At 54.2% G+C, this 12994-nt stretch overlaps 1 protein-coding gene across 1 annotated transcript; it reads left to right on the top strand.

Annotated features, from left to right (window-relative positions):
• Positions 1–7978: 7978 nt before the first annotated feature.
• On the top strand, positions 7979–11864 carry LOC114856215 (growth/differentiation factor 5-like). The gene is made up of 2 exons (XM_029151995.3): positions 7979–9182; positions 10623–11864. Exons 1-2 carry the CDS (start codon positions 8378–8380, stop codon positions 11552–11554), a joined length of 1737 nt encoding a protein of 578 aa, XP_029007828.1. The 5' UTR covers positions 7979–8377; the 3' UTR covers positions 11555–11864.
• The last annotated feature ends 1130 nt before the right edge of the window (positions 11865–12994 follow it).

The raw sequence follows: 12994 nt of genomic DNA, 5'->3' as shown, positions 1-12994 counted from the left end.
GCTGATCTGAAGTGGATCCCAACTGAACAAAGCTACGGTCGGAGGCTGAGGTGGAGCTTTGACTTTCACCTGCTCATGAGCAAGCGACGCGTGGCTCAGTTCCTCCATTTATTATTAATCCATCTTTATTAATAATGGTCATTCAGACTCAAGCACCAAACGTGCTCTGAGCTGATCCAGTCCGAAGCTTTGACGCCATCTGCCGATCACACATAGACATAACATGTGCTCGGCTCAACACAGGTCGACATCCTGGTATTATTAAAGTCACCACATTTCATCTTTACGTATTTGTGCTGGACCTAAAGTGACTTTTCACTCCGCAGGCTTTGGTACGTTTCAGCTTCCCCGGCTGAAATGAACGTCACCTTTAGTTTCGTGTAACGTTTGATTCTTTAGCTCCATCTGCTGATCAAACATTACAATGCCTTCAGTTGAATCTTACTACAGACTCCTTCCCTCTGGGTTTTCACTCTCACAGTTTAACTGTGAGCTTCAACTCGAACGTTTGTATTTGTAGCTTGTACGGGACACTGGGCTGTGCTGGAGGCAGAACCGTCACTAAAACCAGTCAGTAGAACCGTCAGTAGAACCACGTCTGTAGAACCAATTCATAGAACTGTCTGTAGAACTAATTCGTAGAACCGTCTGCAGAACCAGTCAGTAGAACTGTCTGTAGAAACGTCTGTAAAACCAGCCAGTAGAATCGTGTGTAGAACCAGTCAGTAGAACCAGTCAGTAGAACTGTCTGTAGAACCAGTCAGTAGAACTGTCTGTAGAAACGTCTGCAGAACCATTTCGTAGAACTGTCCGTAGAACTAATTTGTAGAACCAGCCAGTAGAACTGTCTGTAGAAACGTCTGTAAAACCAGTCAGTAGAACTGTCAGTAGAACCAGTCAGTAGAACCACGTCTGTAGAACCAATTTGTAGAACCAGCTGTAGAACTAATTCATAGAACCATCTGTAGAACCACGTGTGTAGAACCAATTTGTGTGACCATCAGTAGAACCGTCAGTAGAACCAGCCAGTAGAACCGTCTGTAGAACCATGTCTGTAGAACCAGCCATTAGAACCGTCTGTAGAACCACATCTGTCGAACCACATCTGTAGAACCAGCCAGTAGAACCATCTGTAGAACCACGTCTGTAGAACCAACTTGTGTGACCGTCTGTAGAACCAGCCAGTAGAACCGTCTGTAGAACCACGTCTGTAGAACCAGCCAGTAGAACCGTGAGTAGAACCACGTCTGTAGAACCAGCCAGTAGAACCGTCTGCAGAACCACATCTGTAGAACCAGCCAGTAGAACCACGTCGGTAGAACCAGCCAGTAGAACCACGTCGGTAGAACCAATTCGTAGAACTGCCACAGGTCACGGTGCATGAAAGGCCGCGTTCACAGCACAGGAACCGGTGTGAGATGAGAAACGGAAGCGGCGTTCCAGGAGGAGGCGTCAGCTGGAGCGGGCGATGGACGGAGCGATGGAAGGAGGACGGACAGTCACACAGCGTCTCCTCTGTGGCTGCACCAGCGCCTCTGCTTTATTTGACCATCTGGAACCTTAACAGTTAATAGCTGCATTTTTCCAGCAAAATATTGTGTCTGGCAGCGATCAGCAGAAAAAGGATCCCTGTGAAAACATTCCTGTGCCAGGTAACACAAGGACGGCCCGGTGAAGGCGAGGGTGTAGATGGAGGAGCGGCAGGGCGGGGGTCCCACAGGTGAGGGAGGGGCAGGAAGAGGGAGGAGCATGGGGTCAAAGGTCAAAACCCACCAACATAACTTCACGACGTCCACAGTGGCAGAGGATGAAACCCACTTATGAATCAATGCTGCTGAGAGAGACTGAGCTGTTTGAAGGGCCCAGACTGGAGCAGAACCACCGGCCCGGCTCCATAGTTATGGAGGAACATCATTTATCAGTGTGTGTGCCGGTCCAGTCGGGATGCTAAGCTACGCTAACGCTGAGCTTGTTTACTGCACCAGGTCTGCGCTCACTCAGCTCCACAGTGCGTCAAAGTGAGGCCATCGGCATCACGGCCGTGTTTACACACAGCTCAGCAGGGGCCGGGCCAGTCCGGGTTGGGCCGGGCCGGGCCCAAAGTCAACATGTCCAGGGTGAAGGTAAATGAGGCTGAAACCACAGGCGCTGAGCAAACACCTGCGGCTCAGGTGGAGGAGGAGAAGGAGCTCCTTCTACCTACAGAACCAGAACTGACCCTCCTGGAGCTTTGGGGGTTAAAGAGCAGGACACAGGTCCAGATTACTGGGACCTTCATCACAGCTGGAAACCCAACAGTTCTTCTGATTTACATGAATTTCACCCGAAGCAGAGAAAAACAACCATTCTGGTTTCAGAGACTGGAGAACAGGTGGATGTGCACACAGGGCCTTTTTGGGTCGGATCGGTCGGCTCGGCTCCACTCACACATCAGGCCAGTGCGATGCTGGTAACTCTCCTGAGGGAGATGCTCTAGGACAGAACCAGACCCAGGTCCCTGTGGGCGCTGCCCATCTTCTTTTGTTCGTGTTTTAAATAAACAGACAGTGTATAAACAATCAGTGCCACAGAACCTGCAGAACCTGGTACCGGTCTGTTTCTGACTCTGCCATGCGATGTCACTTCCTGTTCTGCTTTGCTCTAAACAGGTCCATCACGTTCACCTGCTCGTTCTGTCACCCGTGTTTCATCAGTAATTGCTTCTGTTGAGTTCAGGTTCAAGTCGTGACCAGAACCGTGTCGGAACCGTACAGTGAGTTTGGTTTCTGGGTTATTTTGCCGTCGCAGTTCTGTTTCTTCTGCTCTGACCTTAAGTTCTAACTAAACTTCTGCCTCAGTCATTTAGTGAATGCGACAATTTGCTCTTTTCTGTCTTTGTGCTTTAGTCTTTTAGTCTTTTGTAGAATCTTTGCTTTTGCTGCTGTTGAATGAATTGTGACCTCAGGCTGTTTGTTCCACTCAGATGTAAATACACCTTCCTTCAACAACAACCAGTGTGACGCAGGTGTGGTGAGCTGATGGTTAAATGCTTGCTGTATGTGGGATCCGTTGGGTTTCGTTGTGTGAGGTCTTAATCCTTACTTTGTAAAGTGCCTTGAGATAACTTTGTTGTGATTTGGCGCTATATAAATAAAATTGAATTGAATTGAGCTGAGCTGATTGTTTGCTTGGTGCCTTTTAACCTTGTTTCCAGCTTCACCCACCGTGTCCAGAACCTGCTGGTTCTGCTCTGTGCGATTCTTCCTTCAGTCGCTCACCACCTCCTCCGCCTCCTTCTAACTAGTGAACAGGCTCCCAGCGGTGCGTTTCCATTGTTTGGCCCCGCCTGCAGCCTGTAGACGCCAGCTCTGGCCTCCAGGGGGCGCTGTGAGCGCATCGGCGGGGACGAAGGCAGCTGCTCGTCGCTCGTTTCAGGTGGCAGCGTCTTTGAGCTCAGCAGTGCGTCTGCAGTAGTTTGTAAGCTGAACACAGCGGTGGCGTCTCATCTGTCGTCTCTGACACAGTGGGAACACAGAGCGAGTGGCAACGCCTGGAGCTTCTGTGTCTCAGACCCCAGTGAGTGACTGGGCACAAACCAGAAGCAAACTGGTTTGGTCCCATTCTGAGAAGCTGGGGACGCGTTGTCTGACAACCTTCTGGTCTGTGGTGAAGGTAGAGCAGCTAGGTCTGATACACACACACACACACACTGATGACACACGCACACACAAACACACACACACACACACAGACACATACACACACGCACACACAAACGATCAGACCTGCTGACTCGTCATCTTTATATGACGTCATGGACGTGGGTCTTCTCATTTTCGGCTACGGTTCTTGGTTCCGTTGCGTAGACGAGCTCCGCTCCACCTGCTTGTGTTCCTGAGGTCGTCAGCACATGCACACATTATGGACGCTGACGTACGTTCTAAACACGTCCTGGCGTCCGTGCAGCCACGCGGCGCTCAGCGCCAGCTGACGGATGTGCTGCAACGACAAAGCGCTGGAGGAGCCGTGGTTTCACGAACGCACCACCGGTTCCGAGGTGCGAAGGAGCGCTTTGGATCGATCCCACCGGTTCAGTGTCGCCTGCGTCTTGTTTCCTACCGGGCCCTGAGCTGTGATGGTTCCTCTGATCTGCCCAGAGAACGCCACCTACAGAACCAGGTCCAACTCACAGTCCCAGAAGCATCAGAGCAGAACCAGCATGGACACGTAGGTGTCATGTTCTGCCAGTGGACCAGTGGGTCGCCGCCAGGTCCGATTGGAGGGTGGCGGTTCCTCAACCAGGCGGCACTGGAGCACCTGCGTCACCAAACAGTCAGTACCGACACCAGGCTCTAATCTGGTGACTTTCTGATTTCTAAAGTCCATCTCTCTCCTTGTTCAGATTCATCTGCAGCTGCTAACGGATTAACCCCCCAAAGACATCTCTGCCTCCTCCACCGCCGCCTCCTCAACCTCCACCTCCTCCATCTCTGCCCCCTCGACCTACGCCTCCTCCACCTCCTCCATCTCTGCCTCCTCCACCTCCTCCATCTCTGCCTCCTCCACCTCCTCCATCTCTGCCTCCTCCATCTCTGCCTCCTCCACCTCCTCCATCTCTGCCTCCTCAAGCTCTACCTCCTCCACCTCCTCCATCTCTGCCTCCTCAAGCTCTACCTCCTCCATCTCTGCCCCCTCGGCCTACGCCTTCTCCGCCTCCTCCATCTCGGCGTCCTCCACCTCCGCCTCCTCAACCTCCTCCATCTCTGCCTCCTCCACCTCCTCCATCTCTGCCTCCTCCATCTCTGCCTACTCTACCTCCTCCATCTCTACCTCCTCCATCTCTGCCTCCTCCATCTCTGCCTCCTCCACCTCCCCCATCTCTGCCTCCTCCACCTCCTCCATCTCTGCCTCCTCCATCTCTGCCTCCTCCACCTCCTCCACCTCCGCCTCCTCCATCTCTGCCTCCTCCACCTTCTCCATCTCTGCCTCCTCAAGCTCTACCTCCTCCATCTCTGCCCCCTCGACCTACGCCTTCTCCGCCTCCTCCATCTCGGCGTCCTCCACCTCCTCCATCTCTGCCTCCTCCACCTCCTCCATCTCTGCCTCCTCCACCTCCTCCATCTCTGCCTCCTCCATCTCTGCCTCCTCCACCTCCGCCTCCTCCACCTCCTCCATCTCTGCCTCCTCAAGCTCTACCTCCTCCATCTCTGCCCCCTCGGCCTACGCCTTCTCCGCCTCCTCCATCTCGGCGTCCTCCACCCTCCGCCTCCTCAACCTCCTCCATCTCTGCCTCCTCCACCTCCTCCATCTCTGCCTCCTCCATCTCTGCCTACTCTACCTCCTCCATCTCTGCCTCCTCCATCTCTGCCTCCTCCACCTCCCCCATCTCTGCCTCCTCCACCTCCTCCATCTCTGCCTCCTCCATCTCTGCCTCCTCCACCTCCTCCACCTCCGCCTCCTCCATCTCTGCCTCCTCCACCTTCTCCATCTCTGCCTCCTCAAGCTCTACCTCCTCCATCTCTGCCCCCTCGACCTACGCCTTCTCCGCCTCCTCCATCTCGGCGTCCTCCACCTCCTCCATCTCTGCCTCCTCCACCTCCTCCATCTCTGCCTCCTCCACCTCATCCATCTCTGCCTCCTCCATCTCTGCCTCCTCCATCTCTGCCTCCTCCACCTCCGCCTCCTCCACCTCCTCCATCTCTGCCCCCTCGACCTACGCCTTCTCCGCCTCCTCCATCTCGGCGTCCTCCACCTCCGCCTCCCCCACCTCCTCCATCTCTGCCTCCTCCATCTCTGCCTCCTCCACCTCCTCCATCTCTGCCTCTTCCACCTCTCCATCGGCTCCCCCGCCGCAGTGGATCTTCCTCCACAACCGAGACCTGCCATCTGAGCTACCATTAGATCCCTTTCCACCCCTGTACTCCTGCAATGATAGGCCGCCGCCTGTGTCCAGGCGGTTCCTCCAGCCGCTCACATTAGTGGTTATAGCTGCTGAGATCCATTCTGGGCTGAGTCGCTACACAATGAGACAAGTATAGCAGCTGAAGCAGTTATTTGGTGTTGTCTTGCGTTGGACGGCGCTGCTGGCCGCTCTGTCCGGCCCAAGACAAGAATAGCCGTGACGGAGACGTGTGCGCAGGCTGTTTGGACAGTCAGGGATCAGCGGTGCTGCTCCGCCGTGCAGCCACACGGCGTCTGTGAGGTCAGACTGAAAAAATAAAGAGACAATTTGTGAGCTGGGTTAGTTCAAGTTCTGCTTGGAGACGCGTCGCACTGTTGCTGAGATATAAAAGGGAGAAAGTGGGTTCAGTTGGTGGCGAGTCTAGAATAGTCTCACTGGAAAATGTGTTGGTGCCCGACGCGTTGGCTTGAGCCACGGAAGCGCCACGTCCTGGAGCCACAGTGTTGCTGCTGCGCAGATGTGACAGCGTGGTGCTTCTTCAAGTGCTGAGGTGACAGAACCCACATCACGTGTCATCGGCGGACTTTACTGGAGCGCTAGATCACCCTGCACTAGATCACATGGTGCTGATCCAGCGACTATGACCGTGGATCCCGCTGGTTTTCATAGATCTGGAAGGTCACTCATCTTGTGTTCAGGTCAAAGAGTTAAACAGTGTTTAAATGGGCAGAACCAACAGAACCAGCGGGCAACCTGAGCAGCCACATACCTGAACACCTGCTGCCGCTTCAGTTTTTTCTGCAGGTGAAGCCGATCTTAGCTCCAGCCTGTGAGACGTGGTCCCTGATCATCACAACCGGAGCAAATGTGGAGCTGCTCCTGAGCGCCTTCACTCATCAGCTGGTTCCACAAATGGCCTGGAACAGTCGGACTCTACGTGTGATCCACGACAGCTTCTGCTGATCACGGCCTCATGGGCTGCTGGTGATTGACGGACCGACACCACACGAGGCTTGAGAGGAACCACAACACTACTCCTGTTATAAACCACCAGAGACGTCAAACCCCGGATCTGGACCCAAGCTTCTCGCCGGCTAATGACTCCTTGTGCTTGGCCTAAACTGAGTTTATGACCCGGAGCCGGCTCCTCGTGGCCTCATAAATCAAATGGGCCAAGACGTTTAGAATCACAACCAAGAGGAGGGAAAACCAGCAAAGGTTCTGAGGCTGCTCTCTCTCTGACGTTGTTATGTGAATACACTTATTTCTCTTCATTTTGGAAAACCGTTCAGTCTTGATCGACTCTGGCAGAACCGGGTCAAATGGGCAGTAGCTAATAACGTAGATACAGCTCTTAGGAACGGTGGACGGCTTTGAAGCAGGAGGAACTGCTCCAACAATTTCTGGATGGATCGGACCACAGTTAGTGTTTGGTTTGACTGTGACCCGGTTCTGATGTGTTCTAGATTCCATCGCAGGAACTTCATCCCATGCTAGTGACACTGGTCCTGCTTCCTGCCTGTTTACTCACTCATCGCCTGAGCGGCTTCATCCCGTGAAGGTGATAAGCTGGAGCCCATCTGGGTGAGAGTTGGGTCAACTGGACCTCGACTCACCAACCTACAATTTGATCCCAGATATTGAAAACATCCCAATATTTGGTTTAGAGATGAAGTTCTCCTCAGAAACTCACTTTTCTGATAACATTAGATTGGGTAACCTGCTGTTCTCTGGGTTTGGATACTGGACTACAAACATCATTAGGAGCCTTTGTTTGCAGAAAGGAGCAAAACGCATTGACTCACTTGAAATGACATAATGCTAAGTTTTTCTTTGTGCCATTCAGAGCTGCAGCGAGTGAGTCATCGGTGGAAAGAGGGGGGAAGACTTGAGCAGAAACACTGCTGCAAATGAGCTCGGACAGGATGACGTCACGCGGTAATTAAAAGTGCCCTCTGGAATCCCACGTCCCATTCCTGCGCTCAGGTTTGTTGGAGGATTTGTTCGCACACCTGCAGGTTGGTGTGTGAGAGCAGTATTTTCACTGGATGGGGCTCAAGCTTTGAAGGGGGAGAGAAAAAAAGGAGGCAGCGGCATTACGCCATCCTCCCCCTCCTAGAAAAGGGCATTTAAAGAGGTTTCTCGCAGAAATCCCACAGAACCGAGTCGAGGAGCGCTTGACGCACGTCCACCACCGCCGCGCTACCTGGGTCCACGCTCTTCTCCCACAGGCACCATGGTTCTGGCACATGACGGACGGACAGTCAGACGTTACCGGATGTGTTGCTTCCTCTAAAACCCTGTTTTAGACACGTCTCTGCTTCTACAACCCGCATATGTCTACAGCCCATTTCACACGGGACAAGTACTTTTTATTCATGCCACCTCTGGACGGGAGCAGAGAGACCTCAGAGGATGAAAGACCCTCTTCAGACCCAACAGGTCCAGTAATCGTGAGCAGACTGCGCTTTATGGCCAAACGCACAGATCTTTAGGATGAACGTTGTGACGCGCGTGTGTCTTCTGCTGAGCAGCTGGACTCTCCTGGACCTGCGTGCCGCGGGCGCCGTCGGCCTCGCAGGCTCGAGCGAGCTCCAGCACCGGTTTGCAGAGGCGGTGGGAACGGAACGAGGCCACCGACGGGCCGCAGGAGAACTTTCCGAACCTCTGGTTGCAGCAGGCAAAACCCCCGGGGCCGCTGCCGGTCTGAGGAACGCCGCACTTGTGGCGCCGGCGAGAATCACGCGTATCCGCGCGGGGCCGCCTTTGATCACGGACGAAGCGGCTTCGGGAAGAAGCGGAGGCGCGGCGCCGACATCAGCGTCGCCGCCGCCGCTCAGCGGAAGCCGCGCGCAGCCGCAGCGGGACAGAGCGGGCACCCTGGGGCGCAAAGACGCCGCGCGCCCCCGGCTGCCCGGCGGGGACGCGCACGCCAAAGCGCACGCTCCCGCTGCCTTCAGCGCACGCGCGGCCGCCAAAGGAGCCGGGACGGCGGCGTCGGGCGCCGCGTCGCCGGGGACAGCGTTTGTAAAGGTGGCTTCTCTTGCAACGAGTGCAGCGGCTTCGGGCCGATCCGGACCTCCACAACGAGCCGCCGGCGCGCAGCTGCAGCAGAGCGGGGGAACCGGACACAAGGTCCCGAAGCAGAGCGAGCGGGAGCCTCCGAAGCAGCCGCTGGTGACTCCGCACGACTACATGCTGTCGCTCTACTGGTCTCTGTCCAGCGGGGACCTGAACGGCAGCGCGCTGCACGAGGCGGGCCTGGCCAACACCATCACCAGCTTGGTGGATAAAGGACAAGGTAAAAGCCGCACCTCTCAGGGCTTTGGACCCGAGATCCATCTGATCTGTGCCGTCACACAGAACAGCGGAGCCTCAGCCTTAGAGCTCAGGGATCATTGTCTCCAGTATTTGGCAGCATCACCGGCCTGAAGTGCAACGCTGTGTATTTAACCTGATCCTTATTATCCCTGACTGCAGTGAGGTGCAGCATTAGCCAGGATTTGAGGCAGGAATAAAAAGCTGCCGGCAGAGGAGCAAAGCTGAACCTGCAGGTGAGCCCGGCTTAAACCTGGACCACATGGGCAAACGAGCTGCAGGAACCGAGCTGGAAATGCACCTGCAGCAGCAGGAGGAGGAACGTTTGCATTCCATCACATTTTACCAGGGGCAGCGAGGATCGACTCGTTAGTGAGTCCCAGTGTGTTAACGTCCGTGTAGAACTGTAGCTAAACAGCCAACGTTCAGGTGAGGGTGGGACTGACAGCTGGTCTGAACGCTCCTTTAAAGCTTCTATTTGTAAACCCGACGCCTGCAAACGTGCAGATTAAAAATCATCTTAGAAGCTGGTGAGCATCTCTGGACGTGTCATCACAGCGGACGCCGGCGGAACGGACTCTGGCAGCGCCACCTGCTGGGCTGGGTGCGCCGCTCAGCTGCTCGTCCCGTTCGTTCCACTCATCCGGGCCTGGACACGTGGCTGACAGGCGACCTGTCCAGGGGCTCCGCCTCCCACTGCTTCAGGTTTGAGCTTCGTGATTGGTCAGAAGTCTCCTGGTTGGGAGTCACCTCCTCCAGTCTGATCAAACGTTGGGCTGAGGTCAAATACCCACTGATCTGGAATCAGGGCCTGAAACGACAGCTCTCACCTGATGGGAGTCTCTGCTGTTGAAGTCGTACCTGAGTTCTTTGTTTGTTGCGTGGGCTGTGATTCCGCCGGGTTTCTGTCCAGGTCGGTCGCTGGCAGTGCAGCTGCGATCAGGAGGGTCAATAAACAGCCCTGTAATGTTGTCTTTACTGTGTAAAACTGTTTAAACAGTGAGCGAGTATTTCTGGGTTTATGTTTCAGCCACCTGATGTCCTTTCAACTCACCCTTTATGGGTCCAGTGTGTCGGCCCCCTGCTGAGCAGAGGTGGAGCTGATGACCTGACACGGCTCCTCCCCCTCTGCTTTTTTAGCTCACTTCCCCTTCGGTTCCTTCTTTTCCAAAACTCCAGCACATCTGGACTCAGCACCGTCGGCCCATATCTGGGCTCTGAATGAACCGAATGACAAATAGTCACCGCAGCTGAAAGGAGACGAGCCATAACGACATAGACGCAGTAGTGACGAGAGTAAACATCTGCAGCAGATGTTGATCTCTGTCCACATTATTCTACATGTTTTCTAATCATCAGTGAGACTGTCTTCCGTGTCGCACTGTGCTGTGTTTCCTCCTACTGACCCTCTGTGTCTCTGCAGACGAGCGTGGGCCCCAGCTCAGACGGCAGAGGTATCACTTTAACATCAGCTCCCTGGAACGAGACGAGCTCCTGGGGGCCGAGTTACACATCCTGAGGAAGCGTGTGTCCGACCTCCGCAGAGCCAAGGACAGAGAGGCAGGAGGAGGGTCGCCGTGCCTGAAGCTGTCCACCTGCGCTCCAGGCAAACACAAGCCCGTCCTGCTCCAGACCAAGACCCTGGAGGATGCAGGCAGCGGCTTCAGCAGGTGGGAAGTCTTTGACGTGTGGAAAGTCTTCAAAGGTTTCAAGAACCAGCAACAGCAGCCTCTCCAGCAGCTGTGCTTGGAGCTGGAGGCACTGGAGCACAGAGGTGGCCGGCCCCTGGACCTGCGCACTCTGGGCTTCGCCCGACCCGCCAGGACCAGCAAGGAGAAGGCCTTCTTCCTGGCGTTTGGCCGAAGCAAGAAACGCGACCTTTTTTACAATGAGATCAAAGCGCGATCCGGCCACGACAACAAAACCGTCTACGAGTATCTGTTCACCCAGAGGCGCATGCGACGGGCGCCGGCTGTGAGGTCGGTGAAGAAGCCGCTCCAGCCCAACTCGCTGCCTCAGCACCAGGCGGTGAAGGCCAAGGCGCGCTGCACCCGGAAGCACCTCCACGTGAACTTCAAGGAGATGGGCTGGGATGACTGGATCATCGCGCCGCTGGAGTACGACGCCTACCACTGCGAAGGCGTCTGCGACTTCCCCATCCGCGCCCACCTGGAGCCCACCAACCACGCCATCATACAGACCCTGATCAACTCCATGGACCCGGGGGCCACGCCGCCCACCTGCTGCGTCCCCACCAAGCTCACCCCCATCAGCATTCTCTACATAGACTCGTCCAACAACGTGGTGTACAAGCAGTACGAGGACATGGTGGTGGAGGCTTGTGGGTGCAGGTAGCTGCTGAGGAAAGACGTTTGAGCTCAGCACCAAGCCAAGACCTGTTAGAGACAGACTGAGACTATCAGGCTGCAGCACAGGGTCAAAGACACGATGACTTGGAATGATGCACCCGATCACACGTTGCTGTTGTGTCTGTAAAAAGTGTGACTTGTAATCAAAATGCCTATTTCCTTTGCCCTGAGTCATTTCTACACCTTATCTGATACTTTTCTATGAAGCATTTGAAGAATTTCCTATGTCTAAATATCAGCGAGTGAGGAAGTGATGATCTGACCTATTCCAATAAAAAGTGTCTGAATGAGTGAGAGCCCAGATCGTACCAGTGTGAACCTGTGCCCAGTGAGGGTCATGGATCAATCAGAGCAGAGCTGCATGAAGGCATCAGTGTCAATGCTCATGAATCGCTTTTAGTAAAGTTGTTTGACAGAACAGTGTGTGACGTCATCCACCATAAACAGCTTTGTGTGCCTCTTCTCCCCTCATCCTCGTCCAGCCTGTTGGTTGGTGACCGTCAGAGCTGCCAGATGATTTCTTCCAGGAACAGGCCTTGAAACATAGAGAAAGTCTCATGCTAGGAACAAACACTTGAACGCCTCTTATCTGTGACTGGCACAAGGCCCTAAATTTAGGTTTGTCAGGTTCCTTCCTCACGTCAGAAGAATGGTCTGATTGTTCTCCAGGACACAAATCACCACCCCTGAACACAAAGAAGCATCAGGTACAAACCCAAGCTCCACGTGAACTGGCAGCAGTGACCGTAGCTTCATGTATGACACGTCGGCTAAAAGATTCACAAGGTCATAAAACACACATCATCAAACTCCAGTCGTTTGTTTCCTGTTGATGTTTCTGCATTCTGCTAGTTTCAAACCTGCTTAGCCTTTACTCAGCCTCTATTCAGATCTACTCAGCCTCTACTCAACCACTACTCAGACCTGCTCGGGCTCTACCTAGCCTCTGTTCAGATCTACTCAACCTCTACTCAGACCTGCTCAGTTTCTACTCAGACCTACTAAGCCACTACTCAGCCTCTACTCAGACCTGCTCAGCCTCTACCCAGTCTCTACTCAGACCTACTCAGTTTCTACTCAGACCTACTAAGCCACTATTCAGCCTCTACTCAGACCTGCTCAGTTTCTACTCAGACCTACTAAGCTACTACTCAGCCTCTACTCAGACCTGCTCAGCCCCTACCCAGTCTCTACTCAGACCTACTCAGTTTCTACTCAGACCTACTAAGCCACTATTCAGCCTCTACTCAGACCTGCTCAGTTTTCTACTCAGACCTACTAAGCCTCTTCTTCGTCTCTACTCAGACCTGCTCTGCCTCAACTTAGCCTCTACTCAGCCTCTACTCAGATCTACTCACCCTCTACTCAGACCTGCTCACCCTCTACTTAGCCTCTACTCAGACCTGGTCTGCCTCTATTCAGCCTC

The sequence above is a fragment of the Betta splendens genome, chromosome 5 (genome assembly GCF_900634795.4).
Source record: "Betta splendens chromosome 5, fBetSpl5.4, whole genome shotgun sequence".
NCBI classification, from domain to species: domain Eukaryota; kingdom Metazoa; phylum Chordata; class Actinopteri; order Anabantiformes; family Osphronemidae; genus Betta; species Betta splendens.
Note: the sequence above shows the minus strand (reverse complement) of the source record. Positions and strands in the feature narration are given on the sequence as shown.

What these genes read in the sequence shown, in the direction of transcription:
- LOC114856215 (XM_029151995.3), top strand. Translation starts at nt 8,378, where the DNA reads ATGAACGTTGTGACGCGCGTGTGTCTTCTGCTGAGCAGCTGGACTCTC. An exon ending in CTTGGTGGATAAAGGACAAG is followed by an intron (nt 9,183 to 10,622) that starts GTAAAAGCCGCA and finishes GTGTCTCTGCAG; the next exon opens with ACGAGCGTGGGCCCCAGCTC.